Below are 24,990 nucleotides of genomic sequence, written 5' to 3' on the forward strand. Positions count from 1 at the left end.
GCAACCTGGGCAAGCACTCCCAGGCTAGGAGGGCCTTCCCTTCTCCCCTCTGGGGGGCCCTACCCCCACCTGCAGGGAGACTGGGGGCACCCTCACCTCCAGGCACCTGTGCTGTCGCTGCAAGGTCTGCACTGAGGACGAGCTGTGGTCACAGATGTCTCTCACCATCGGGGTGGCCTTCTCCTGCATCCAGCCCTGGAGCTCGGTCACTGCCTGCTCAAAGCCACGGACCTCCCGGGCTGTGGCCAGGCTCTGGGAGAGGGGGGAGGCCTGCTCTGGGCTGAGCTCACTCTTAGGGTCCTTTCTCCCTGGAGACATGGCCTCGTGGACCACCTCCCTTTAAATAACGAAGACCACGGGGCTCAGTGACTCGTTCATGACCACCAGGTACGGAGAATGTCCTAGATGTGGCAGGTGCTCAATGAGTGTGTGATGTTACTGATGAGGGGTGAGGCCTCGGGGGGCCTTCTGTGACAAGAGGGCCTTTGGTGTACAAATCACGAGAAAGGCAGAAATGGAGGCTCTGAGGCAGCGGGGGATGGGTCCACGTGAGGGAGGAGTTTGGTTTCTGGGAGGACTGGCTAGGACGGGCGGGCCAGCTCAGGAGGCTGCCCAGGCTGTTGGGGGCTTGGGGGGCAGCCTGCTTTTATAGAAACCAGCAGCTACGGCTGAGAACACAGGTCGGGAAGCAACATGGAGCCCATCCACTCAGGGCATGGAGCTTCGAAGAGGGAGGGGGCGCAGCGAGGGAGCCAGTTAAGTATGCGTGGTTGAGGAGAGATCAACACGGTGTGTATCTTCAAACCTGAGGCCTGTATTTAGGGGAGGTTTCGAGGGGTTCGAAAGCTGGCCAGACCTGCCTTCTGTTTCTCCCAGGTGTGAACTGCCGGCAGGAAAGCAAACTGGTGGAGAGGGCTGGGGTGGGGTAGAGGTGCAAGATTTCGAGAGTCCCCATCTGCTTAGTCCTGGGAATCAGAGGCAGCCACCTCCGTCTGCACACGCATACCCACCCATGCTCATACTCACTCGCACGCTCACCCTGATGGGCCTGCTCGCCCCTGACCCAGGCAGAAGGCACGGGTGCTCCTGCCCCGTGGCTGCCCCTGGCCTGACCTGGCCTGGGCGCACTTACCTGGCTGCGGGCTTTTATTGCCCCGTCCAGCCTCTCCCAAGCGGCCTCGATGCGACTCCTCTGCGCCTGAATCCGGGGAGAGCACCTGGGGGCCGTCCGTTCCAGGGAGGCCGCCAGCTCCCTCAGGGCCTGCACCTTGGCCTGCCCCAGGCTCTGAACTTCCTTTCTGAAAGCATCAAACTTCTCTTCCAGCACCTGCGGGGATAGAGGGCCAGGGAGGGTCACTCCGGAGGTGGTGTCCAGCAGCTCTTGCAGCTCGCGAAGGGCCTGGCAGCATCTGACAGTCCCCTCATCCGTACTGGACGAGGCGGGAGCAGACGTTGCCCGGCTCTGGCTCTAGGACCATGGGGATCCGCCCAGAGCCCAGCTTCTTCCCTTCAGCTCACGCCCTCGCCTCCCTCTCGCCCAAAGGCACACACCTCCCTTGCCCTGGCTCAGCCTCCATCCACTCTGCCACGGGTTCGCTTGGGAGAGACTCACCTTGACGGCCTCCAGGTCCCGCCCGAGGTCCTGGGACTCAGCCGTGGCCACCCTGCTGGCCAGCCAGGTTTCGAGGAGCAGGGCCTCCCGTTCCAACTGGTGGCACTGCAGCTGTTCCCGCAGGCCTTGCCCCCTGCCTTCCGCCCTCTGCAGCAGCCCTGAATGGGCCTCCCTCAGCGCCCGCATCCGGCCCAGCGCCCTGGTGCCGTGGCAAGGAGGACAACCCCACTGAAGCCCTTCTTCTCTAGGCCGGAGCGGCCTCGCGTGCCTCGGAAGGGAGAGCCCTCCCTGCGCCTCCCTGCGCCTCCCTGCGCCTCCCTGCGTGCGCCTGGCTCCCACCCACCTTTCTGGGTTCTGCCTGCTCTCCAGGAGGGCCGCGGTCTGCTGCAGCCTCTCAATTCGCATGCTGAATGCCTCTAAGTCTCTCCTGGTGGCCTCCAGCCGCCGCAGAAAGGCGCGTGTGGCCTCGGCACTCTGGCCCACATCCTTGATGTCCAGGGCACAGCCCCGTTCTTCCAGCCAGGACTCTGCCTCCAGGAGCTGGGGTGGCAGAGAGGAGAGTCCTCCCTGGGTGATGGCCTCTAGGGCTCCCAGCCTGGAGTGCACAGCCTCGGGGTTTGGAGCCGCGGTTCGCACCCTGGCTGCACACTGGAAGCGCCGAGAGTTTTGACGCTCCCTGTGCCTGGCCCTCACCCCTAAAGATTCTGATCTGGTCTGGAATGGAATGGGAGTATCTGCATTTCTTAAAGGTTCCAGGTCATTCTGATGAAAAGCAATGACGGAGAACCACCGGTTTAGAAGAAACAACACAACAAAATAACACCGAACCCAGGGAGGGGCTGAGCTCTGGGTGCCATGCAGAAGGAAGAGCTCAGGGCAGGGGGCAGGGGGTGGGGGGTGGGGGGGCGGGGGGGCGGGCAGAAGACCACTTACTGGAGGGAACAGGAGACGCACAGAGCCTAGGCCCTGCTTACACTCTGGGTTTCCTCGCGCCCAGCCCCCGCCCCTCCGCGCTCCGCCTCAGCCCCTCACCTCCGACAGGAACTGCTGGGCCTCCTGAGCCTGCTGTAGCTGCAGCCGCCTCCGCGTGGCCTCTGCCCGCAGGCAGCCCATGGCGCTCTCCAGCTGCTGCACCCGGGCGGCCACGGCGCCACCTGCCAAGTGCCCGGCCTGCGCCAGCTTGTGTCCCGTGGCCACCACGGCCTGGGTCAGAGCCTCGTGGCTACTCAGCTCGCTCTCCAGGTTCTGTGGAGTCGGAGGAAGACTTTCCTCAGGGGACCCCAGTGTCGTGCAGGAAGCCTTACAGGATCCCATGGATTTGCCCCCGAAGAGTTCCCTGTCCTTATGGCCAACGAAGAACTCAGGGTGCCCCCCAAGCCCCCCAGAGGTGCAGAGCTCCCAGCACCAGTGGCTGACTGAGGCTTGTGCTCGATCTGAAGTTCGGGGTGCGGGGGGGAGCCCACACCTGGTGCTTCTCTTGCAGGTGTCGCACGGTGCTCAGGCTCTGCCCACAGTCCTGGGCGGTAGCCAGAGGCAGCTTCTCCTGCACCCACGCCATCTCTTCGTCAACATCCCTGAAGAACTGCAAGAGCAGGTTCCGGGCCTCCAGGGCAGCTCTGCGCTCCTGCAGGGACTCCTGCAGGCTCTCAAACCTGCAGTGGTGGAGGGTGGGGACGGGGCAGGCAGGGACCACGGCCATCAGTGTTGGGGCCAGACGGTGACCCAGCGCTCGCCCACTCAGTGCCCCCCGCCGTGGGGGGAGGGGACAGCCCAGAGGAGACAAGCTGGAGGGCAGGGAGGAAGGGGGCGGGCGGGATGCACAGGGGCAGCTCTACCTCCAAAGCAGCTGCTGGGCCTGGTCTTCCACGTCTTGGGCGAGGCAGCGGCCTTCCCCTGTAAGGACCCGGGCCTGGTCCAGCAGCCACCATGCCCGCCTGGCCTGCCCGTCCATGGCGGCCTCCAGCTCCCCCAGTGCCCCCAGGAGCCCGTCCAGCCCAGACTGGTCCGGGTCCCCGATGGGGGCGCTCAGCTCGACTTCCACAGGCTCCAGCCAGCTCTCTAGTTCCTCCACGCTCTGCCGGAGATGCAGGGCCTGGGGCAGAATGGGAGGTGGGCACAAGGGGGAGAGGCCCAGCGCCCCCTCCAGCTGCTCCGTGGCGCACAGAGCCCACCTTGCAAGCCTCTTGCAGAGCGGCTGCCTCCCTCCGGCTCTTGGCCCACAGCTCGTCCCAGAGCTCTCCCAGCTCCCGCAGCCGCTCCCGGATGCTCTCTGAGGCCGGGTGGCCCTCCTGCAGCAGCCTCTGCCCCTCCTACAGCCACACGGGGCACACCGCAGGGACTTAGGACTGCTGGTGCCAGGGGGCCTGTGCTGGCTCCACCCCCAGCCTGTGTGCTCGCTGTGTGTCCCGGGGCAAATTCTTGAACCTCTCAGAGCTCATTTTCCTTATCCATAGAATGGAGAGAACAACCGTTATTTTGTTTAAATGAGATAAAACATCAAACATTTTTAGCAGGACACTTTATACTAGACGGAGCCAGCCTGGGGCCAGGACCTGCCCTTCGTAGGTGGGAGAGGATAAATTTAAAAGATGCTACACTTTGGCTCCTTTACCCACAGGACCGCTCACTGTGGCCTTCTCCGTCCCCTAATGTCTTTCCTAGACGGCTTTAAAAACTATCCCGTCAAAACATGATCTTTAGGATTCTTGAAAAGGCACTTTGTTTTGGAGAGGGTGCTGCAGGAAAGCTACTGTTTCTCGCTACCCTTGGGTGCTTAGCATGATGCCTGTCTACAGAAAGCACTCGATGAATGTCGGCCATCTGTGACTCTGGATCAGAGCCCTCGTCAGGGCTCTGCGGGGTCTCCCCCTGCTCTCTGGCCTGCAGGCCCTTCCCACGGCCCTCAGGGCCTCACCATCTGCAGCCTTTGTTGGTGGTGGACACTTGCGTCTAGCTCGGCCTGGAGACTCTGCTGCTTCCACAAGTGGGCCTGCAGCACAGCGGGGTCCCTCCAGCCCTCTTCCAGGGCCACCGACTTCTTCTCCCTCAGCCACGTGGCCACCTGCACATACGCGGAGGACCAGGCTCTGCTGCCTCGGGCTCTCCCCTTCCCCCAAACCTCTGGACTGCCCCAAGGAAGGGGGGCCTCTCCCCGGAGCAGCTCCTTCCCCACCACAACCACTACCCACCCCCCAACCCAAGGGGAACCTCAGAGGAATCCTGCAGGAAAGTCTGCAGCTGCCGGAGCTCCTCTAGCTGGCGGCGACGGGTGCTGGCTCGCTCTACCAGGGCCTCTTTCCTGCCAGAAGGAGGGTGTCATGGGTCCTCAGGTGCCCTCCCTGGACCTGGAGCTGCTCAGGGCTGTGTGCGCATGCCCTCCCCATGGCCCTTCTCCTGGACCAGGATGCCTGGAATCTGGGGTTCCCTTTGAAACGGAGAGACCCTCTACTCCCCCTCTTCACTAAGTCCTCATTCCCAGTACGTCACAGTGTGACCGTATTTGAAGACAGGGTTTTAAAGAATTAAGTTAAAATGAGCTCCTCAGGGCGCCCCCTAACCCGCTACGTCAGGTGTCACACACACAGGGACAACCCTGTGAAGCGAGAGGAGGATGGCTGTCTGCAAGCCAAGGAGAGGGGCCTCAGGACAGACCACCCGGCCAACGTCTGGATGGAGGACTTCCGGCCTCCAGCATGGAGAGGACATACGTCTCTGGCGTTGAAGCCGCCCGTCTGTGGGGTTCGGTCGGGGCCGCCCTAGCCAACTAGTACAGCGTCCAAACCACCGTCTGGATCCTGCACTGCTATTAGGAAGAACTTTGAGCGGGTCCCCACCCAAATGTGTATGTACTTGTGTGTGTGCGTCTACTGATTTATATATGCGCGTACCGCTCTCTGTACCAATGTATCAAATACATTGCCATAGGCACAGAAAGAGTAATTAGGCACGTGATCTAAAAAATAAATAGGAACAGATGTCTAACTCTGCCCGCATCCGTATAGTCTCCACGCCGGTGTTGAGTGGAAACTCTTGTCTCCCTCTGCTGGGGCTACCAAAGGGTGTGGGGGCTGGAGATGGCACGAGGCTTGATGAAATGTGTACCCCTCCCCCCGCAGAGGATGCCAGAAGCCCAAAGGGAGGGGTCAGGGTGGCACTGTCCCGGGGGGCAGTCAGGCCTGCCAGAAACCACCTAAGGTGATTGGGGGTCACGAGAGGAGGGTGCTGACAGAGACCAGCAAACCAACATTTGTCATCTGTCAATCAAAGACCTCCTGGTAGCCACGTGGGGTCCCACGTGCAAGGAGTAGGAGTGAACGGCCCAGCCCTACCCTTGCCGGAGTGTCTGCACGCGGACCCCGGTGGGCTCTCTGGGAAAGACAGAGACACCCGCCAGTCTGAGATCCGGCTTTTGGCCAACTCTGCCTTGCTCTAAAAGTCTGAGAAGCTGGATGAGGTGGCTGAACCAGATGGGCTTTTATGAGGACAAAACGCAGAGCCTGGCGTCTCGTAAGCCGTGCCAGGTTCATTTAAACGAGCGTGAGAAATGTGCCAACCTGCCTGAGTGGCGGGCACCATGCTGAGACATCAGGGTACCTTCTCAATCCTCCCCACTACCCTAAGAGGCAGGCATTGTTACCCACCCCCCGCCCCCGTAGACCCGAGACTCTGTGAGGCATTTCCCCTTAGTCCCACCATGAGGGGGCAGCACAGGAACTCAGGACACGGTGGCCCTGGAGGCCGAGGACACTTAGCCACCGTGCTTCCATGAGGTCGCCCCTCCTTCAGTTTCCCGGGACACGCTTCTTGGTAAAACTCCCTTTTATCTCCCTGGGTGGCCACACGCTGGGCTGGGCAGGAGTGCTGGGGCCTTGGCATTCACCTCAGCCCCTGGAAAAGGCTGGTGAGCTTGGCCCTCCCGCCCATGGCCCAGAGCCAGACGTACCTCAGGAGCATGGCCTGGCACCGGCCCAGGGCACCCTGGGCCTCGGGGTGCCCACTCTGGTGCAGGCTGCGGGCCGCGGCCTCCAGCGCACTGATCTTTCCAGCCTGAGCCTCCAGGCCCCGCTCCAGCACCTTGTGCTTCTGCAGGAGGGTCTCCACGGCGGCCAAAGAGTCCTGGCAGGAGCAAGGACGCCGCTCCTGTCCACGGGGCTGCCCCTCCCGTCCCAAGCTGCCTGCTCACCGATGGCCACGCCACCCAACGCTCACCCACATGGTGAGTGCTCTGCCCAAACCCGTCCCTCTGATTTCTCAAGGCTGCGTTTGGCTTTAGGGCAGTGATCCTTAGCCAGGGAAGGTACTGGGGATAAGGGTCAGTGTCAGATTCTTCAGGGCAGTTGGAGCTTTTACACCTAACAGGAACACCCCCTCCTCCGCACTCCGGTAAGACCGTGTCAGCACAGGACAAGCTAGCCCCCGAGTTTTCTGAGGTCTCCCCTGAGTCAGCCTTGCCTGCCACAGGGGTTCAGACAGTGGCTGGAAGAACAAACCTCAGTGGAGGGAAGTAAAGAGGGCAGAGGTGAGAAGTTGTGGGAAGGAGGCAAGAGTGGGTCAAAGGGCCCGCGCTCACCCTCTAAGCTCCCGGGACATTCCCTGTGGGGCCGAGCCCCCTGTGCACAAGGACTGCAAACATGGACGGGTGAAGACTTCGATGACTGATGTGGTAGAGGGTGGGGGGCCCCCCCCTTGGCCTGGGGAGCTCAGGCAGCACTGGTCGCTGCTTTGGTAAAGCCCGTGTCGGCACCTACCCCCGGACCCCCGCTAGCGGGGCAGGCCTCCTGGCTGCAGAGCCAACTTTCCATCTGCTCCATAGAACTCAGAACCAGCTGTCAAGAAAGGAAAAGGCAAAAGGAAGTGAGCAGAGGGTCCTGTTGCTGGAGGTGGAGTGACCGTGTTGGTGCCCCGAGGAGAAATCAGGGACCAAGACCCTGGTTCAAAAGAACGATCGCACAGCCGGCAGGCTTGCTGCGGGCGAGCTGGGCGGTGGGCAAACCCCTGGAATAGCGGCCTCTCTGGGCTTGGCTCTGACCAGGGGACGGTGGGGTTAGGTGGGGGCAGGATGGAGGCTGCCTACCTGGAGCTCCAAGGCCTGCTGCAGCTGGAGCCGGTGCTCCTGCCAAGCCCCCTCCAGGCTGCTCAGCTCCTGGTCTAGATCAGCCAGGGCCTGGCGGAGGTCGGGGGTAGATGGGCGGCCGGCTGCAAGCAGTCGCTGCCCAGTGCTTCGGGCCAGGCTGATGCTGTCTGTCCGGGAGTCCAGTTCGGCCTGTCGCAAGACTGGCCTCAGATCCCCGAGGCTGGGGCTCCCACCATGCGAGAGAGGAGGCGCGAGGCGGGAGCACAGCGGAGTGGGTGGGATGCAAGAGGAGAAAGGCAGAGGCAGGTGAGGGAGAAAGGACCCAAGGGAAAGGTGGGATCACCGGTCGGGACAGGGCAGAGACGAGGTGAGGTCCCAGGGTCCCGGCCCTCACCTTGAGCTCCTGGTGCTCCTCCAGCCTGCGCCGGGCCTCGGCCGGGCTGCGCGGGGTGCTTCGGCCCTCCATCTCCGCCCGCAGCCCCCGGGCCCAGACCGCCAAGTGCCGCAGCTTGGCCTGCAGTTTCTGAGCTTCGTGTAAGGCATCCAGTGACTCCCCGCTGCCCACAGGTTCATCAGCTAGCCCTGGGGCCTCTGAGCCCCTCTTTCCCTCACACCCACGCCAGTGCTCTCCATCCCCGAATCCCCTTAGCCAGAGAAGGGCCCATGGGCTGGGAATTCATAGGGGGACAATGCCAACGGTTATTTGAAGGACGGATAAAGGCTCTCAGGGGAGATGAGGGTCTAGGGGAAGGGGAGAGACAGAGAAGCTACGGGGACTAAGTCTGTGAGGAAAGAGGCCCAGAGGTTCGTACCGCTTCTGGGCCCCCCTCCAGAGCCGCCACCAACTGTCCATCACCGCCCGCTGCTTGCGGCTGAGGCTGTGGGCTGTCCCAGGGCTTCTCTGGCAGACGCGGCCCACTGCCCGCTCTAGGGACTGTGGGGGGAAGCCAGGCTCAGGGGCTGTAGTCAGGGGAGCCCTGGCTGCAGGAGGCCCCCAGTCTCCGGGTGGGTGTACTGCTGAACGCAGTCTACCGGCTCCCGGGGTCTCGAAGCCCTCCTGCCCTGTGTGCCTGAGCCGCGTCCCACAGAGGAGGACACACCTCCACCCGGGCCTGGAGGAGGCCCATTTCTTGCTCCAACTCCTTGTGTTTCCAGATCAGCCTCTGCACGCTCTCCAGATCTTTCCCATAGTCCGGGGCCTGGACCAGGGCGGCCTGGGAAGGAATACGTTACGGGCTTTGCCTTTGGCCCCACTGCCCCCTCACTGAGGGGTCACCGGCCACGGGGTTTCTGTGTGAGAAGCAAGTACCCCACCTGACCCCCTTCCCCATGCCCTCCGCTGACCCCAGGCCCCTTCCTTCAGTGAAGGAGGACGATTCCCAGGAGAGACCAGGGGATGGATTTCCTTCCAACCCAGTCATCTCTGTGGTGCCTCCACACACCGTGTCTCACTGGTCTCTCATTCCTTTGGGGGGAAACTGAGCATGGACAGACAGCCCGGCCTGGCTGGCTCGGGCGGGGAGCAGAGGAGTAAGAAGAGTGAGGCAAGAGCCCCTTGCACGCCCAGAACAGAGCCCCATCTGTGTCGCACAGGACTTCCTGGGGGGGCAGACAACTTCTTCACTCCCACCCTCCGCCAGCATGTAGCCCACGTTTCTCTGTGGTTGCTGACGCGCTCCGGGGCGACGCTCCTGCACGCTCTGGGCTTGCTCAGGGACATCAGAGGGAAGAGTGTGAGGGGGACCTGTGCTCTGGCCTCTTGACCCGCAGTGTTTCTAGAAGCCAGGTGGGCCAGCCACCAAGCCTGTAATGGGGTCTTCTGGGGCCCAGAGTTGATATCCCGAGAGCCCCTGGCAGACCCCTCTCCCCAGCCCTGAAGGACCCCAGCAGCATCTACCGCCAGTAAGCCAGCTGAAGAGGAGAGGGGGACCGGGGTGGGACACACAGGAAACTCTGGGTGAGCGCACCGCCTGGCTGCTAGGTCTTGCTGCTTACCTTCTCCCCTATCTGCTCCGCGAGGTCATCCAGCTCTCGGGACAACGTATGTATCTCCAGGGCCCCTTCCAGCTGCAGCTGGTACCAGAGTAGGTTGCCATGGAAACTCTCCCATCTGCCAAGGAGGGTGTAAGGCTGAGTCGGAGGTGGCCCTCCAGCCCCCTCTCCTGGCCCCACTGCCTCCCACTCTGGGACTGGCCTGCTATTCAGCTGCTGTCGCCGCTGGTGGATGGTCCTGACTTGCTCAGGGTCCAGGTTCTCGAGCTTCAGGGACAAGTCATTGACGCTCCTGATGTGGGTGTCATTCACTGTGTCCTGCAGGGGGGGAGCAGGGGGGGGGACAGTGAGGGCAGCGGCAACACCCACCCCGAGCAGTCACAGCACGTGGGGGGTCTGCCCGGGCCCGAGAGAGGTGAGGGGCAGGGTGTTGGGGGAGCAGAGGCAGCCGCACCCCCGGCTGGGCGCAGTGAGCTAGATGCCCTAGCGGCCTGCAGCCCCAGAGTGTCTGAGCCTAGGAAACACGCTCCTCGGTCAGAACCCGGCAGGCGATGATTAACAGAAGCTTTAAAGTTAAATTGCTCAGGAAAGCAGTTGGTAAGAAAGCAAGAGTAAGAATTGAGAATGAGAATTGATAAAAGCAAAGCAAATGGTGGAATGAAATGGTGAGCTTGGGTCTCCTGGTGTCGGAGTGTCTGCACCCCTACGAGTCCTGGGCTGGGGCTGCTTAGTGAGAGGGGCTTACAGGTCCATGGGGTGGGGGTCCCCGGCAGTGGGAGGGAGCGCAGGGGTCCTGCCCCCAGTAAGAGCAGCTAGTACTGGTGGAGCCACTTAAAATTCCCAAAGTGCTTCCGAGGAAGGGTCTCGTACGAGCTGGGCAGGGAAGGGGTCTTCTCTCCTTGTACAGATGCCAGAGCAGAGTCAGAGGCCACCATGGCTGATGCGTGGCCAGGCTGGGATCAGAGCCCCGCTCCTTGAGCCTCTCTGGCGCTCCTTCTACCGCAGCGCCTGGCACCGAGGCTGTGAATTCCACTAGCAAAGGGGAGCTGGGGGCGAGCACCGCGGCCTTTTACAAACCGTATGTACTGACGCCGGAGGGAGCACGGGAGCGTGTTTGGTCTCTAACACCTGACTATGACTACATTTGTCCTATTTCTTTCGTCTAGAGCACATAAGAGAAAGAGATTTGGGGGGTGCGTGTGGTGAGGAGGAGCCGAGAGGCTGAACGGGGCTTATGGGTAGTTGCAGTTTACCGCTGGATTATCCAGTCCACCCAGGCAGACGTGCATTCTTTTTTAAAATTTTGAAATAATTACAGATACACAGGAAATTGCAAAAGTAGTATGGAGAAGCCCCACGTACCCTCCCCCCAGGTCTCCCTGAGGGTAAAATCTTATATAACTGGGGCACAAAGTGGAAACCAGGAAATGGACATTATAACTACGAACCCGACTACAGGCTTTATTCGAAGTGTGTCTGTTTCTGCATGCGTGCATCTGTGTGTGGGGGGTACAGTTCTCTGCAGTTTTATCACAGGTATAGACTCGGGTAGCCACCCCCTCATGTCCTTGCTCCCTTACCTAAGAGGCAGGCGTTATCCCCATTTTATTTTATATTTTTATTTATTTATTTTTTAAAGATTTATTTGAGACAGAGAGAATGAGAGACAGAGAGCATGAGAGGGAGGAGGGTCAGAGGGAGAAGCAGACTCCCTGCCGAGCAGGGAGCCCGATGCGGGACTCGATCCTGGGACTCCAGGATCATGACCTGAGCCGAAGGCAGTCGCTTAACCAACTGAGCCACCCAGGCGCCCCGTTATCCCCATTTTAAAGATGGAGAAACTACGGCTTGGCGAGATGAGGGGGCCTGCCTGAGCACATGCAGATAGTAAGCATGGAGCTGTGGCTGGAGCCCTCCCCTGACCCATGCTGGGTCACTACTCGAGCGGTATGTCCCCCGTGGGGACACAGTGACTGACCTCTCCCCCACAGGGCCCCCTTACCCGGGCCCAGACTCCTGGGAGCTTGCGGAGCCGCCTGCGGAGCTGCAGACAGTGCTCAAGGTCCTGGCCCAGGTCGCCCAGGTTCACCATCGCCTCCTGTGGAGGCCGAGGGGTGAGGGTCTGGGGGCAGTGCTCTGAGGCCCAGTACCAGGGCACCCAGCCCCTCGAGCGGTGTTGGGGCAGGGGGCGGCTTTGGGAACTTCCTGCTGGGGCTCCCGCCTGTCAGGGAGCTGGGGAGCTGCAGGCCCGTCCTTGCCCCCATCTCTCAGCCCGGCAGGCCCACCCCAGCTCTGCCCCCACCCGGCTGCCTCTCACCGTCTCCTGGATCCAGGCCTCTGCAAAGTCAGCTCTCCGCAGAAACTCCAGGAAGTTCCATCTGTCCTCCAGGTCCTGGCCCCGGAGAGCCACCGCCTGTCTCAGCTTCCGCCAGTGTTCCTGCAGCACCAGCAGCTTCCGGGAGACCTCTCCTGCCCGAGGGTGGCTCTGGGCCAGGAGAGCCTCGCCGTCCTGGGAGACCGGACACCCGGAGATCTTGCCTGTCGCCCACCCCCTGCCTGAGACCTTTCCCCTTGGCCACCCGAGAGCCCACACTTTGGGGTAGGACTGGGGCCGAGGGCCTGGCTGTTACCTTGGTGACAGAGGTTATGAACTTCTCGTGGGCCTGGACCTCAGCCTCGAAGGCCTGGTGTTTTCCCAAGAGCCTCAACTTATCTTTCAGGTCCCCAGGAGGGATTGGCTCTTTCAGCTGCTGGACTCGCTCCTCGATCCAGTCCTGGGCCTGGTGGGGGTGGGGACATGAATCCCATGATGCCGGGGCTGCTTCAGTCCACAGAGATTCCCACACGCTCACTGTCAGCTGAGCCCAGGGAGTGGACTGCTGGCCCCCAGGGCTGGGCGAGGCAGTGCCGGGTAGGTGAAATCCAGTGCTTCTAGCCCAGCTGGCCCCCAGCCCCAGGGAAGGGCTGGGCAGGGCCTCTGGAGGGGAGGCTGGCCTGCTCCCAGGCCCAGATACTTGGCTCCCTCCCTCTGCCTCCCTGCCTCCCTGCCTCTCTCTGGCCTAGCCTTCACAGGCTCAGGAAGCAACAAGGTCTCTGCTCACAGTGTCTTTGAATCAAATGTTCTGGGTCCCAGCAAGGCCTCTGAGAAAGCCATTGAACCTTCCAGACTTCAGTGTCCTCATCACAGGGATGTGGTGAGGCCTGAAGGAGCCTGTGAAGGTGAAGGTCATCTGTGCACTATAAAATGTTGCCCAAGCGGAAGGCACAGGGTTGGGGGTGACCCTCTGACCTGGGTCACGGCCCTGGTGAAGCCAGTCAGCAGCAGAAAGGCATGCAAGGCTTGTCCCCGGCTCTCTGCCAGCTCCTTCACTCGAGCCCGATGCTCTAGCACTGTGCGGAGCCGATCCTGCACGTTGGGGCCCCCAAGTGTCTTCGCCTGCTCACACAGAGCTGCCTCCTGCGGGGGAGGGTTGGGGGGCTCAGTCTCCTGTTCTCCCACACTGGGAGGCTGGCCCAACGGGAAGCCCTTCCCTCAGCCCACCATGGCCCAGGGCTGGCTGGTCCTCCCAGCAAGCCAGAACCAAACTCACAGCTCCCCTGTGACCATGTCATGTGGAGCCAAAGGGCTTTGGTATCCCCACAGTGTGGCTCTCTTCTTGAACCATACATCTCCCTCTGCTCAGCCAGCCCCAACCAGGCACCCCTATTCCCATAGGCTGTCCCTGTACATCAACATTACCTGTGGGTCACCAAGCACTCTATGTCCCCCATTCAAAACTCTCCAAAGTTTCTAGACTCCGCCCCCCCCCCACCCCTGATTTCTGAGCATGCCCAGTTCTCTCTGAGCCTCTTACCTTCTCATCTTGGGCAGTCAGAACTTTCTGGAAAATCCTGTGTTTGCGGATCAAGTGCTCTACCTCTTCCACTGAGTTCCCCAGGGCACTGGTTTTCAGGGAGACCTGGATCAGCCCATGGAGAAGTCAAAGAGGCCATCAGGGACTGTCCAGACAGCTGGGCCTCCCCACCTCCATTTGCAGCCATGTGGGCCTCCCATCAGGGATAAAGAAGGGGGAGCACGGGGAGCATGAGTTGTGGGGTGGGGGGGACCTGCCTCCTGGGCTGTGAGGATCTGGTCCAGGTGGCCACACTTTCTGAGGAAGAGCTGCTCCCGGTGCATGGCCTGCAGCTTCTCTTCCTTCTGCTCCCAGGCCTGGAACACCTGCTCCCGCTCATCCTGTAGGGCTCGCAGCCCTTCCTGGACCTGGGGACGGGCATGTGGGGAGCCCGCACTGGGGAGAGCCGCACGGACAAGATGGAAGCCGATCCTGAGGGAAGCCCCTGACGAGAGGCCAGCAGGGCACAGCGGGGCAGGGCGTGGGGTGATCGGGCTCAGACGAGGTCAGGGCAGGCTGGAAGGGGGGCACCGGACAAGGGGGCCCACCTCCTTGCTGGGTGTCCCTACAGCCAGAAGCGCCTGCTGGCCCAGCTGGGAGGCCCTCTGGTGCAGCTCCTCCCGGGCCTCCAGCTCTGCCCGAAGCTGCCGGTGGGCGCTGAGCAGCGTTAGAAGGCCACTGCTGGGCTCCTGGGAGTTCTCCTCTTCCTGCAGCTCCTGCCACACGGCGGCCACCCAGGAGGTGTAGTCCTGCACCTGGGTCCCCAGGAGACGGAGGGAGAGAGCTGGGTGAGGGCTGGGCTGGGCGGCAGAGAACCGGATTCTGAGGCCAAACTATAGCCTGCCCACGTCCACTCGCACAGCCGAGTAGCTGTCCCAGGTCAGAGCCTCCGCTGAGGCTCACAGGGCCTTTTGTCACCAGGTTCCTCTGAAGTCATCCAACCTAATCCTTCCAGGTCCACGAAATGTCCACATTTGCCACCTCCTCGTCACCCTCACAGAGACTCCTCACCCTTTGCTTTGGTGCCCGTCCTGCTTAGAAGCTCCTTCTCCTCCCTTCCAAGTCTTCCCAGCTCACCTGCTCTTCAAGGGCCAAGGCCTTGTTTGCCTCACGAAGGCCTCCCGGACACTATGACACCTCACTGCTCACCTTGTCCTCAGGATTTCTACTTTAATACTTACAAACTGTCTTCTGATTTGTGTTCACAGTGTTCGAGCTGGAGGGGCCTCGGATCCTTGTCCAAACACCTCATTACAGAGGTGAAGCAAGGTCAGTAGCACAGTGTGTATGAAGGAGGTACTCACAAACAGAGGGCGACAACTAAGGCTCCGTGCCTTGCTCACGCTCATGCTACTAGAAAGTAGCCAAGGAGGATCCCTCAGCTCCAGCCCACGTGCTCAGTGCTCTGACCGGCCAGCCAGCCAGACGTACCCACAGTCTTCTAACTCATGTCCGCACTGGGTTTCCCTCCAGAGCAGGAGGGCCTCAGTAGTACACGCACATGCATGGTAACGCACACGCACACACGCACGCACACCGCCCAAGAGGAAGGAGCCCCCACCGCTCGGTGGAAACAGGCCAGGAGGCACGCCCGCTCCAGCTGGGTCCTGCGCTGTGCTGAGCGTAGCTTCAGGGCCTCCCAGGCCCGCACCAGAGTCTGCTGCCTCTGCCGCACGGCGTGGGCCTGGGGCCCCGGCCCCAGCTTCTGTGCTGCGCTCGCGGCCTCTAGCAGTTCCTGCAGCTGGGGGCAGGTGGAGTATAGGGAGGGAAGGGTCACGTCCTCCTAGAGGCTGAAGGGCCTGCCCATCCCACAGAACCCCCCCCTCGAGCCATGCCCTGCCACGCACAGTAGGCCCAGTTGGAGGCCCTGCGGGAGGATGGGAAACCCAGAGGAAGAGATGGACAGGCCTGAGCGGGCCTGTAGGGGCCCGGGTGGGAGAGGCAGCTAGACCGGCTCACCTGCCGCCCAGTGCCCACGAGCTCATGCTCCAGCTCTTCGTGTCTCCTCAGCTGGGCCTCCAGTCCACGCAGGTCTGGGGCCACCTCACTGGGGAGGCCTGTGGCTTTCTCCTGAGGAGAGGAGATGGCCAAGGCCGTCAGAAATAGAGGGTGGGGCACTGAGCCTGGGGTGGATCCACTTCTAGAAAGAACCCCCTTCCTCCCCTCGGGCTCGTACCTGGACCTGCATGAGGGCTTCCAACAGATCTCTGTGTACTCTGAGGGTGACCTCGGCGTCTTGGAGCAGGTGGCCTTGGGCCTGGGTCAGCTCCCACAGCTCCGACCAGGCAGCCCTGTCCCCGGGGAATGTGGAAGACCAACGGGAGGTGAGCCATTGGCGCTGCATCCCATTCCACCCTTGGCTAGTCTTGTCAGCCCTCCTCCTCTCTGGGCTGCATCCAGGACTGGCCCAAAGCTCCCCTTCTGAACCCCCTTTCCTGCCTCAGGGCCTGCCTGGAGCCTTTCCAGCTTCACCATGAATTCAGTCCTTCGTCGCTATCATGCTCAGACCCTGATTTCTATGCTTTGTGGTCCTTCTTCCGTCTTGTGTATTCCAGTCTCAATTGTCAATCAGATTATGAATGTTCAAGGGCAGAAGTCACATCTTTTCTCCATTCCTCATGTACTCAGCCAACTCTCACGGAGCTTCTAGGGCTTCCACCAGGCCAGGCTCCATGCCAGGGGTCATGGACAAGTCAGGCCTGGCCTCAGAGCTCGCAGGCTGGAGTTGGGGCTGGGAGGGACCCACGCCAGCCGGGTGGCAGCTAGGCAGTTCCTTCCCCAAGTCCCGGGAGCCAGGGGTTTGGATAAGTGTCCCCGGGGGTCCGGGCAGGACTCCCTGACCTGCACACCCAGCTCTGCCTCCCTTCTAGGCCGCGGTCACCAGGGCCTGGCTCAGCCTCCCTGGGACCCGCGCCCTCTCTAGAATCCTCGCGGGCAGGCAGAGCCAGCGTGGCCCTCAGAGCAGCCTACCCTCTCTTAACACCCCAAGAGCTGCCTGCACCGTTCGCTCCCCCAAACCTGCACCCCCGGCCTAGCCCACTGGGCACTCACTGCAGGTCCTGTTGCCTCTGCCGGGCATCGGGGGCGGCCTTGTGCCCGAACTCCAGCAGGCTCTCTACCAGCGGCAGGCAGGCTGCCACCCACCGGCCGCCCAGCTCCACCTGGTGCTGGAACCTTGCAAACTTGGTGCGGAGGTGCTGAGGAGAAGAGGGGAGTGGGTGACGGAGCGGCCCCCCGCTGGTGAGGCTGCAGGCGCCTCCTGACCGTCTGGGCAATGACAGGTGGGACAGCCACGTGCCTGCACACCTCCTCAGAAGGCCTGTCCTTGGCCAGCACTCCCGACTCCCACGGCCCCCTTCTCCACAGCCCTGCAGGCCAGCCCGCTGCCCCCAGCCTTCCACCGGAGGGTGTCCTCCCAGCCCCAGCCCTTCTCACCAGGATGTGCGCATGGTCTTCTCCGAGGCTCTCCACTGGCCCGGCCGCCAGCTTCTGGCTAGCCAGCCAGCTCTGCAGCTCCTCAGCCTCCCCCATGAACTCATGCAGCTTCAGAGTCCCCTCCAGCTCCCGGCCCCTGGGGGGACAGCCCGTGGTTCCCACCTGCACACTCCCCTGGGGACAGCTGGCCCAGCGGAAGGGGGGAACCTGAAGGAGCTTATTTGTGGTCTCTGCGCAAGCCTGTGGCTCTGGATTCAGGGAGAAGTAAAGCCAAGAGGGCCAGTGCAGGGCAGCAGGTGCATATGCAGGGAAGAAACGAGAGCTGGGAGCTGGGTGCAGGGGGCTGAGCTCCTGCCCAGTGGGCCTAGTTGCGGACTTGATGGAAGGAGGTGAGTGACACCCAGCAAGGACTCCTCTGACACATCTCTGTGGGCCTGGGGCCATGGTTTGCTTCCAACTCAGGGTCACAGTATGGGAACAGTCAACCGTGGCTAGGCCCCCCGTACCCAGAGTGGGTGCAGTAGCCCTTACCATGTGGCTGCCCACTCCCGCAGTGCTTGCAGCTGCTCCCGGAGCCTCTCCCGGACCACGGCCAGCGGCTCAGCGGCCCCGGGGCCAGCGAGCTTTTGCGCCCTCTGGTCAAGCTTCTCCAGGGAGCTCCAGTAGAGAGCCAGTTCCTGCTGCAGGGCCTGCCAGAACACATGCACCCAGGCCAGGCGCAGACTGGGTGGCTCCTTCATCTACCCACCCATCCATTCAGCCACGGATCCTCAGACCCATCCATCCACTCATCTACCCACCATTCATCCCCAACCCATCTCTCCAGCCATGCACCCATCACCCACCTCCCCGATACTGATGGAGTTCTTACTGTTCCATAGAAGTGAGGACATAGGGGTGCCCTCAGAGGGCTCATTATTTAGCAAGGGAGGGTAAGTGAGGCCAAGGGGGGAGGGCACGGGAGGCACTGCACTAGATCCCAACGATACAGTAGACCGCGACAGCCGGGGCTAAGCGAGCTGCCCAGGATGTCTGGGACACCGAAGCGCCACAAGGGCATGGCTCTAGGCACGCCCTGTAGGAATGGCTGAGAAACCCATGCCCAGGCAAGAGGACGCTTCAGTGCCAGCCGGAACCAGGGCTGCTGTGGGGTCCAGGGCTGTGGGGTCCTGAGAGTCCGAGACCAGGAAGGAGGAGGGTGCTCCAGGCCTCCCTCCCTTTAACCAGGGGGATGCTTGTGGGGGGAGGTAGGTTTCAGGAGGGCATTTGGTTAACTCAAAGGGTGACATTCAAAGTGTGGGAGGAAGAACCCTGCGGAAGATGTGGGGAGGGTTAGAACAGGTGACCCCAAGAGGGGAGAAGGTACTGGGGCAAGAGAGAAAGAAAGCAGAGAAATCCCAAGGCTGCAGGGGTGTAAACTGGTCAGTGTAAACTGGTCCAAGAAGGGGGGCAGGAATTCTTCAAAGGGCTGTCTCTGAAGAAGGGGAGCACTGGGGATGGGCAGGGGGCCTTGCTGGACTTGGTGGGCTGGCAGGAAAGGAGCTGGCCATATCTTCAGGGAGAAACAGCAGGGCTCTGTGCCTCTGGGAAGGAGGATGTGCCCTCTGCAAGTGTGACAGCCCTCTCCGTGGCTCATCGTCACCCCGGTGCAGACCGTGTGGAGGCTGCCCGGGACATGGTACCTGGTGCTTCCCAATGAGCCTGATGGTTGCTGCCTCGTCTTCACCACAGTCCTGACTGCTCACCAGGGGCTGCTTCTCCTTCACCCAGTCCTCCAGCTCCGACGCAGCCAGCAAACACTGCCAGGAATGAGGCCACCTCACCCTGATGATGTCAGATGGGACCTTCCACCACCCCTCGGGGACATCATGCTAGGCTCTCCAACAGCCCGAGCGGAGAGGATTCTGTGCCCATTGGGGACTAGCCAGCTCCCGGGCCAGGGTTCTCACAACTGACGCGCCCCCTGAGAGGCCCAGCTCCTGTAGACCTCACAGCGTGATCCCGGGTGCTCTCCACTTCCTACCTGCTGGAGAGCGACAGCCTGCTGCAGGCACTGGGCCTGCGCCTCACACGTCCGCTCCAGCTCTGCCCAGCGGTCCTCCAGCTTCTGGCACTGCTCCAGGATGCGGGGGGCTTGGGGGTGCCCCGAGGCTGCAAGGCTCCGTCCGGAGCCCAGAACCTGCTGCACCTGTCCCTGGTGGGCTTTCACCTCCGCCCGGAGCTCCTGCCATAGAACAGGATGACAGGCTGTCACCTCCGGGTTCCCTTAGTCACAGGGGGCCTGGAACAGAGCCGTGGATGTGGCTCCGGGCTCCACTGGGGCAAAACTCCTGGGCAGGGAATAACTGGGGGCAGAGACTTGGAAATCGGGACACCCTGACTGGTGATATTCTAAAGTCTAGGAATGGGAGGTCAAGGATCCTGGAAGGAAAAGGGGGCCGCTACCTCGTGCTTGCGGCGAAGGCTCTGGGCACCGCTGGCGCATGGGGCGGAGCCGGCACTGCGCATGTGCTCAGCCACCCAAGTGAGCTCCACGTTGCTCAGTTGGTAGAACTGATACAGCTCCACTGAGGCCTGCAGCTGTAGGCGCCGGGCGGCCAGATGTCCCTGCAGGGACTCGAACCTGGGGGGAGGCAGAAGAGGGCGGACGGTGGGAATGGCGGTGGAGGGGGGCGGACAAGGCCCTCAGGGCTTTCCACAGCCCAGCCAGGGACCCACGAGGAACAAAGCAGAGGATGGGGGAAAGCCTCATCTGACAACAGGGAGGCAGCTGGAGAGGGCCCAGGGCCCAACCCTTCGCCCAGGTGGCCTGCTTGACTTCAGACTGTGGGGTACTGAGGATGCCAAGTTGGGGTCTCTGGCCTTCCTAAGCCAGGAATGACCCTCCTTGTAAGGGAAGGAGATTTGGACAACCTCAAGTCCTGTAGATGCCACTGCTGGGCTCACGGGGTGAAACCGTCCTCATGTTCACATGGTGGGGGGTGGCACAGAGTGGGGTGAAGATGGAGCAAGCCGGTGGGTACCTCTGTAGGCACTTTTGGGTCTGCTCCACGATGGTCTGGGAAGTGAGCCCCTGGCGGGCCTGGGACACAAGGGCAGCCATCTTGCCGGCCAGGGCCTGGCTCTCGCTTCCCAGTTGGCCGTGCCGCTTCTGGAGCCCCCGGCTCGAGCCCAGGTCCTGCCCGGTTTCTGCGCTCTGCAGGGCCCCGTCCAGCTGCTCCATCTTCTCCTCGGCAGCCTGGGGAGAGTGCAGGGCTCTGCAGCGTAGGCTTGCAAGTTCTTGGACTCTGAGACCACACCGCCTGCAGCTTACCAGATTCACCGAGGACCTGCTCGGGACCCCGGACCCCCCGTCGTCCCCCCCGCCCCGCACCCGGAGCCTCATGAACACTCCCGTCCCCTCCTGCTTCTTCCCCCACAGGGATTCCGGTTGTGCTGACTACACTCTGGGCACACAGGAGACACACTGGCAAAGCTGGGCTCCCCTTGCCAGAAGCGGGAGGCCTCTAAAGACTGCAGGACTTCCCAGGGCTACTCCAGAGTTAGCAGAATACCCCAGACTCCTCCCCACCCCTTCCCGTCCTGCTTGTTCCCCCCACCCCCCAGCCTGGCCCAGCGCAGCCTCAGTCCCCCTCCTGTGCCCTGCCCCTCTTCGGCAGACCTGCAGCAGCCCCAGAAGCTGTCTGGCCTGCCGGAGCCGGTCCCCCTGCTCGGCCAGCTTGTGCTTCAGCTCTTCCCACTTGCTACTCAGGCACTGGAGGCTGGCCTGCACGTCTTCCCGGGCACGGGGCCTGTCGCTCAACAGCTGTCTCCCCACCTGGAGCGGACACAAAGGCCAGGGAATTTTGTTGAGTTGCTGGTACCATGAGGGGCCACAGCAGGCGGGACCCAGGTGGCGGGGGCGGGGGCGGGTAGTTGGCTACAGGTTGCATTCTCCAGGCTGCAAGGGCTCAGGCATTTCCCGCAGCCCCAAATCTGTGGGCAGAGGCGAGCGGGCTTTCCGCCGATGCTCCCAGTCGAGCAGGGTGAGCGCGCAGCGGATCGGTAGGGAAGTCTTTGTTCAGGTGGACGTGGCAGCCCCAGAGCTGCCTGGAGAGCTGGGGGTGGCGTTGCGGGGAGAGATGATGGAGGCGTTCTGGGCTGGTTTGGGCACCAAGACAGAGGGGTACCCAGCTGAGTGGGGGAGGAATCTGGGGGATCCTAATTCCGCAGTAACTGAGAATGAGTCTTCCTGCGGTGAATTTGTTCCATGGAAACAGGCCATCCATCTGGGCTCGGTATTTGAAGAAGAAAAGGCCCGGCACCCCTGTGCGGCGCCCCCACCTGCTGCAGGCCCTCCACGTGCCCATAGGTGGCCAGCAGCTCGCGCTCAGCTGCTTCGTGCCGCTTGAGCTGCTGCAGGATGTTGCTGGGCTCTCGGGAAGGCTCATCCGCTGCCCTCAGCCCCTTCTCCTCTATCCACAGCACCAGCTCCGCCACATCCTGCTTCCATTTCTGCCCAAGAACCAGGAGAGAATGGGTCTCATGACCAGGGGTGAGGGCTGTTGCATGAACCTCTAGAGAGAGGGGTCTCACGGACCTCCACGGGAAAGCGCAGGACCCAGTGTGCCAGGTGGGGCCTGGGTTACTGCTCACAAGTGGGGGCAGGGAAGCTGAGACGGGGAGGGAAAGGTTTCCCCTCACGGTAGGAGGAGGCCCGGGGAGGGACGGCCTGGGCCCCATGGTGCCCTGGGCCCAGAGAACAAGAGCACTCGGTCAGTTCTCACTACTCAGCCCACCTCAGATCATGTACGGCCATTTCTCTCCTAATAGGCTTATGCTACAGGAGGCCTGTAGACTGACCCAGCTCTGAGACCCTGTGGGGGCTGAAAAAATATGTGACAGAGCCGAGGTCTGCAGCGGGTGCCCATGGCGCACACATGGGCCTAGACTGTGGCCAGAAATGATGGGCAAGGGGGTTTATCAGGACTTTGGGTCCAGTGCCGCCTCCGAACAGTGTGGCCTCAGCCTGTTCTCCTCATCTGGAAAAATCAGAGCCATAATGCGGGTCTCACAAGAGGGGCCATGAGGGTCAATGACAGAACACGTGGGAAAGTGCTTTGCAAACTGTGGAAGGCTCTGCACAGCTCCGCAGCCGCGGACTCCTAGGCACTCCTCCGGGGGAGGGGGGGGCCTCGGGCACCTGGGCCAGCCTCACCTGGAGCTGGAGGGAAGCCAGCAGCTGCCTCCTCCTCTGCTCACTCCTCTCCTGGACCCTGGCCCACTGTACCTGGATGCTCTGCAGCCGCTCTCGGACCCTGCAGGCCAGATGGAGAGGGGGAGGGCTGGGGGGGGGCGCTCACTCCGCCCAAGGCCCACCGCAGCCCAGGTTGTGCCCTGCTGCTGCCCTGCCCCCCACACCCCCTCCCAGCCTCCAGGCCGCAGGCCTTGCAGGCCGGGAAAGAAAGGTGGCAGGTGCTGCGCACGCGGGCCTTGACTCACTTGTGCGCAGCAGGGTGTTGGCTCGGGGCCAGCTTCTCGCCACGTGCCCACAGAGCCTCTGCTCGAAGGCCAAGGACACCCAGGAGCCACCCAAACTCCTGGTGCTGCTGCAGCAGGCTCTGGGCCTCCCCTACATCGTCCTGGGGGTGCAGAGACCCGGGGTCATGCTTGGGACGATGGGGTCAGCACCATCTTGTCCACCGCTGGCCCCAGGGCCACCAGGCCCGCCCCCCCGACTTCAAAGCTCCCCCCAGTGATGGGGAAGCAGCCCTGCAGCCCCGTATCCCTGGCCCCCTACCCCAAGCTTGTCCTGCTGCAGGAAGGCCTCGTGGCTGGCACAGGTAGCAGCAAAACCATCTACGTCTCTGCCAAATCTCTGCAGCTCCAGTCCCTCCTGCAGCTGCTGCCGTCGCCGCTCCCAGGCGGCCTGCAGGCCCTGGCCTTGCTGGCTCAGGAGCCTCAGAGCACGGGCCACCTCTTGGGAGTCTGGGGAGTCCAAGGCAGAAATGGCCTGGCCCTGGGCCTCCAGCTGCTGCAGCCTGTCCAGGATGACAGGCAGAAGGTCAAACCCCGTCAGCTCCTCTCCTCCCCCTTCCGCTCCTCTCCCTTGATCATTCATTTCAGAGCCCCGATAGAGGGGGAACTGGCAGGGGCGTCTGAGGACGGTAGCCCCAGTGGGTCACCTGTCCCCTGGAGCAGCTGCGCCCGGGCGCACCGGTGATGCGCAGAACATACCGGGCCTAGCACACTCCTTAGGTCTCAGTAGTGGCCCTGCTCCCTGTCCTGTCACACCCTTGTTCCAGGCCACCATTCTACTGGCTATGCCCAGGCAAGGAGAAGGGTCCCTCAAACCGCATCCGTGCCACCGTATGCTCATGAGCATTAGAAAGGGTGCCTCTCAGCCAGTTGAGCGCACGGGCACACAGCTTGGGGACAGGTGACACCTTTGTGTGGGTTAGAAAAGGCTCCACTTCCTCTGAGGTGAGGCAGCCCTGAACCATTAGTAGAGTCCGGAAGCAGAGGATGGGATGGATTGAGTGCCCACTTGGTCACCTTCGGGCTCCCCTACGTGGACACAGCCTGTGGACTGTGCGTGGTGACCCTGCCTGCCTGACAGACCTGTGCCATCATCCCTGCAGGATGAGAGGTCCAGCCATCCTGAGGAGGAGCCATCTGACTCCAGGAGCCTGTGGGGTCTGCATTATCTGGAATGCCTTGGGAGGCTAGGCTGCCCTGACTAAAAGCAATCCATCAGGCTCACCTGGATGGAATATGGCCAAGCCTGCACTTGACAGAACCTTCCAGGAAGCTCAGATTCTGCCCTGCATCCCAACCCCCCTCCCTGAAGTATGCAGGATGCCTGACCAGTTCTTGGTTACATCCCCCTCCTTAAAACCTGCTGGACACTAGCCTGGGCTACTCTCCCGGGTGACACTCTGCTTCCTGCCTCTCCCTCTCTGGTGGCCTGTCCCCACAGGCCTTAGCCAGCCCGAAGCCCGCCCTGTCTGCCCTCCCATCCTGACCTCTCCTGCTGCAGCTGGATCTCCTCCAGCAGGTCTCTGTGCTCCATCAGCAGCCGCTGGGCCGAGGCCACATCTGAGGCCACATCCACCACCTTTGCCTCGCTGCGCAGCTGAGCCCAGACACCTTCTGCCCACAGCAGCAGATGCTGACTCTCCCGCAGGAAGCTCCGCCGCGCCCGCGCTTCGGCCTGGGCCCTGGCCTGTCGGGCCACATGCCGCTGTCCCCGCTCCAGCAGCCCGTGCAGCCGCTCCACCTGTTCTTGCAGGGACCGGCTCTCTGTGGGGTCCGACTCCTCCGCTCTGGGAGATGGGGTCCACCGCCTCGTCAGTGCACTGCCCTGGGGCCTGGGGTCCAGGCTTGGATTCCCCAGGGGAAGGGGTGGCGATTCCGCACTCCCATCTCCCCCTCCCCTAGGGGCAGCAAGTCTGTGTGGCTCGCCCTTTCCTCGGAGCATTTCCTCATGCTCTTCCCCCACCTGCGCCCCTGCCTTTCAGACAGCACATCCTGCCCATCCTCCAACTTCTGGCCCAACCTCATTCCACAACCCTGCTCAGTCCTCCCCTGCCTCCCAGGGCCCCGTCACCGTGCCAAACCCAGGCTGTACTTCATGGCCGCCCTTTGCAGGTACTGGACGCTGCTCTCCAGCGTTAGCATCTTCTGCTGGGCCAGTTGCAGGGCGTGGTGGCTGTCCTCTGACTGCCCCAGCTCTAGGGTTTCCAGCTGGAGTATCAGGTCTTGCAGTTGGACCTGTGTGGATCCACACTCGTGCAGAAAACTGCACACACCTGTGGTGCGTACCAGCTGCGTTTCCTTCTCTTTCTTCAGGGCTTCCAGCTGCCCCCACCTGAGCGGAGGGAGCAGGGATGTCTCCAGCACGGGGACATCCCCATCCATCCTAGGGCCTTGGCCAGGGCCTCACAAAATAGCTGCTACCAGGCTGGCCGTCCCCACACCCTGTCTCTGACATGCCCAGTGTTTGC

At 62.2% G+C, this 24,990-nt stretch overlaps 1 protein-coding gene across 1 annotated transcript in view; it reads right to left on the reverse strand.

Annotated features, from left to right (window-relative positions):
- Positions 1-24: 24 nt before the first annotated feature.
- Positions 25-24,990, reverse strand: part of SPTBN5 (spectrin beta, non-erythrocytic 5) — a 38,954-nt gene continuing 13,988 nt past the window's right edge. The window contains exons 15-56 of the mRNA XM_081831851.1: positions 24,615-24,854; positions 24,010-24,309; positions 22,785-23,025; positions 22,487-22,626; positions 22,203-22,302; positions 21,329-21,499; positions 20,667-20,822; positions 20,029-20,243; positions 19,451-19,628; positions 19,029-19,229; positions 18,688-18,804; positions 17,537-17,694; positions 17,006-17,141; positions 16,622-16,767; positions 15,747-15,861; positions 15,530-15,640; positions 15,132-15,311; positions 14,119-14,325; positions 13,789-13,938; positions 13,532-13,636; positions 12,967-13,134; positions 12,308-12,457; positions 11,995-12,186; positions 11,680-11,775; positions 9,880-9,995; positions 9,681-9,795; positions 8,786-8,899; positions 8,498-8,619; positions 8,080-8,242; positions 7,686-7,874; positions 7,360-7,437; positions 6,555-6,727; positions 4,820-4,910; positions 4,527-4,673; positions 3,784-3,921; positions 3,448-3,704; positions 3,078-3,264; positions 2,645-2,857; positions 1,956-2,152; positions 1,613-1,811; positions 1,133-1,327; positions 25-252 (exon numbers count right to left, since the gene is read on the reverse strand). Coding sequence (XP_081687977.1) covers positions 25-252; positions 1,133-1,327; positions 1,613-1,811; positions 1,956-2,152; positions 2,645-2,857; positions 3,078-3,264; positions 3,448-3,704; positions 3,784-3,921; positions 4,527-4,673; positions 4,820-4,910; positions 6,555-6,727; positions 7,360-7,437; positions 7,686-7,874; positions 8,080-8,242; positions 8,498-8,619; positions 8,786-8,899; positions 9,681-9,795; positions 9,880-9,995; positions 11,680-11,775; positions 11,995-12,186; positions 12,308-12,457; positions 12,967-13,134; positions 13,532-13,636; positions 13,789-13,938; positions 14,119-14,325; positions 15,132-15,311; positions 15,530-15,640; positions 15,747-15,861; positions 16,622-16,767; positions 17,006-17,141; positions 17,537-17,694; positions 18,688-18,804; positions 19,029-19,229; positions 19,451-19,628; positions 20,029-20,243; positions 20,667-20,822; positions 21,329-21,499; positions 22,203-22,302; positions 22,487-22,626; positions 22,785-23,025; positions 24,010-24,309; positions 24,615-24,854 — 6,895 coding nt within the window. The remainder of the gene's footprint in view (positions 253-1,132; positions 1,328-1,612; positions 1,812-1,955; positions 2,153-2,644; positions 2,858-3,077; positions 3,265-3,447; positions 3,705-3,783; positions 3,922-4,526; positions 4,674-4,819; positions 4,911-6,554; positions 6,728-7,359; positions 7,438-7,685; positions 7,875-8,079; positions 8,243-8,497; positions 8,620-8,785; positions 8,900-9,680; positions 9,796-9,879; positions 9,996-11,679; positions 11,776-11,994; positions 12,187-12,307; positions 12,458-12,966; positions 13,135-13,531; positions 13,637-13,788; positions 13,939-14,118; positions 14,326-15,131; positions 15,312-15,529; positions 15,641-15,746; positions 15,862-16,621; positions 16,768-17,005; positions 17,142-17,536; positions 17,695-18,687; positions 18,805-19,028; positions 19,230-19,450; positions 19,629-20,028; positions 20,244-20,666; positions 20,823-21,328; positions 21,500-22,202; positions 22,303-22,486; positions 22,627-22,784; positions 23,026-24,009; positions 24,310-24,614; positions 24,855-24,990) is intronic.

The sequence above is a fragment of the Leptonychotes weddellii genome, chromosome 9, assembly GCF_054177405.1.
Source record: "Leptonychotes weddellii isolate Sample4059 chromosome 9, ASM5417740v2, whole genome shotgun sequence".
Lineage (NCBI taxonomy): Eukaryota > Metazoa > Chordata > Mammalia > Carnivora > Phocidae > Leptonychotes > Leptonychotes weddellii.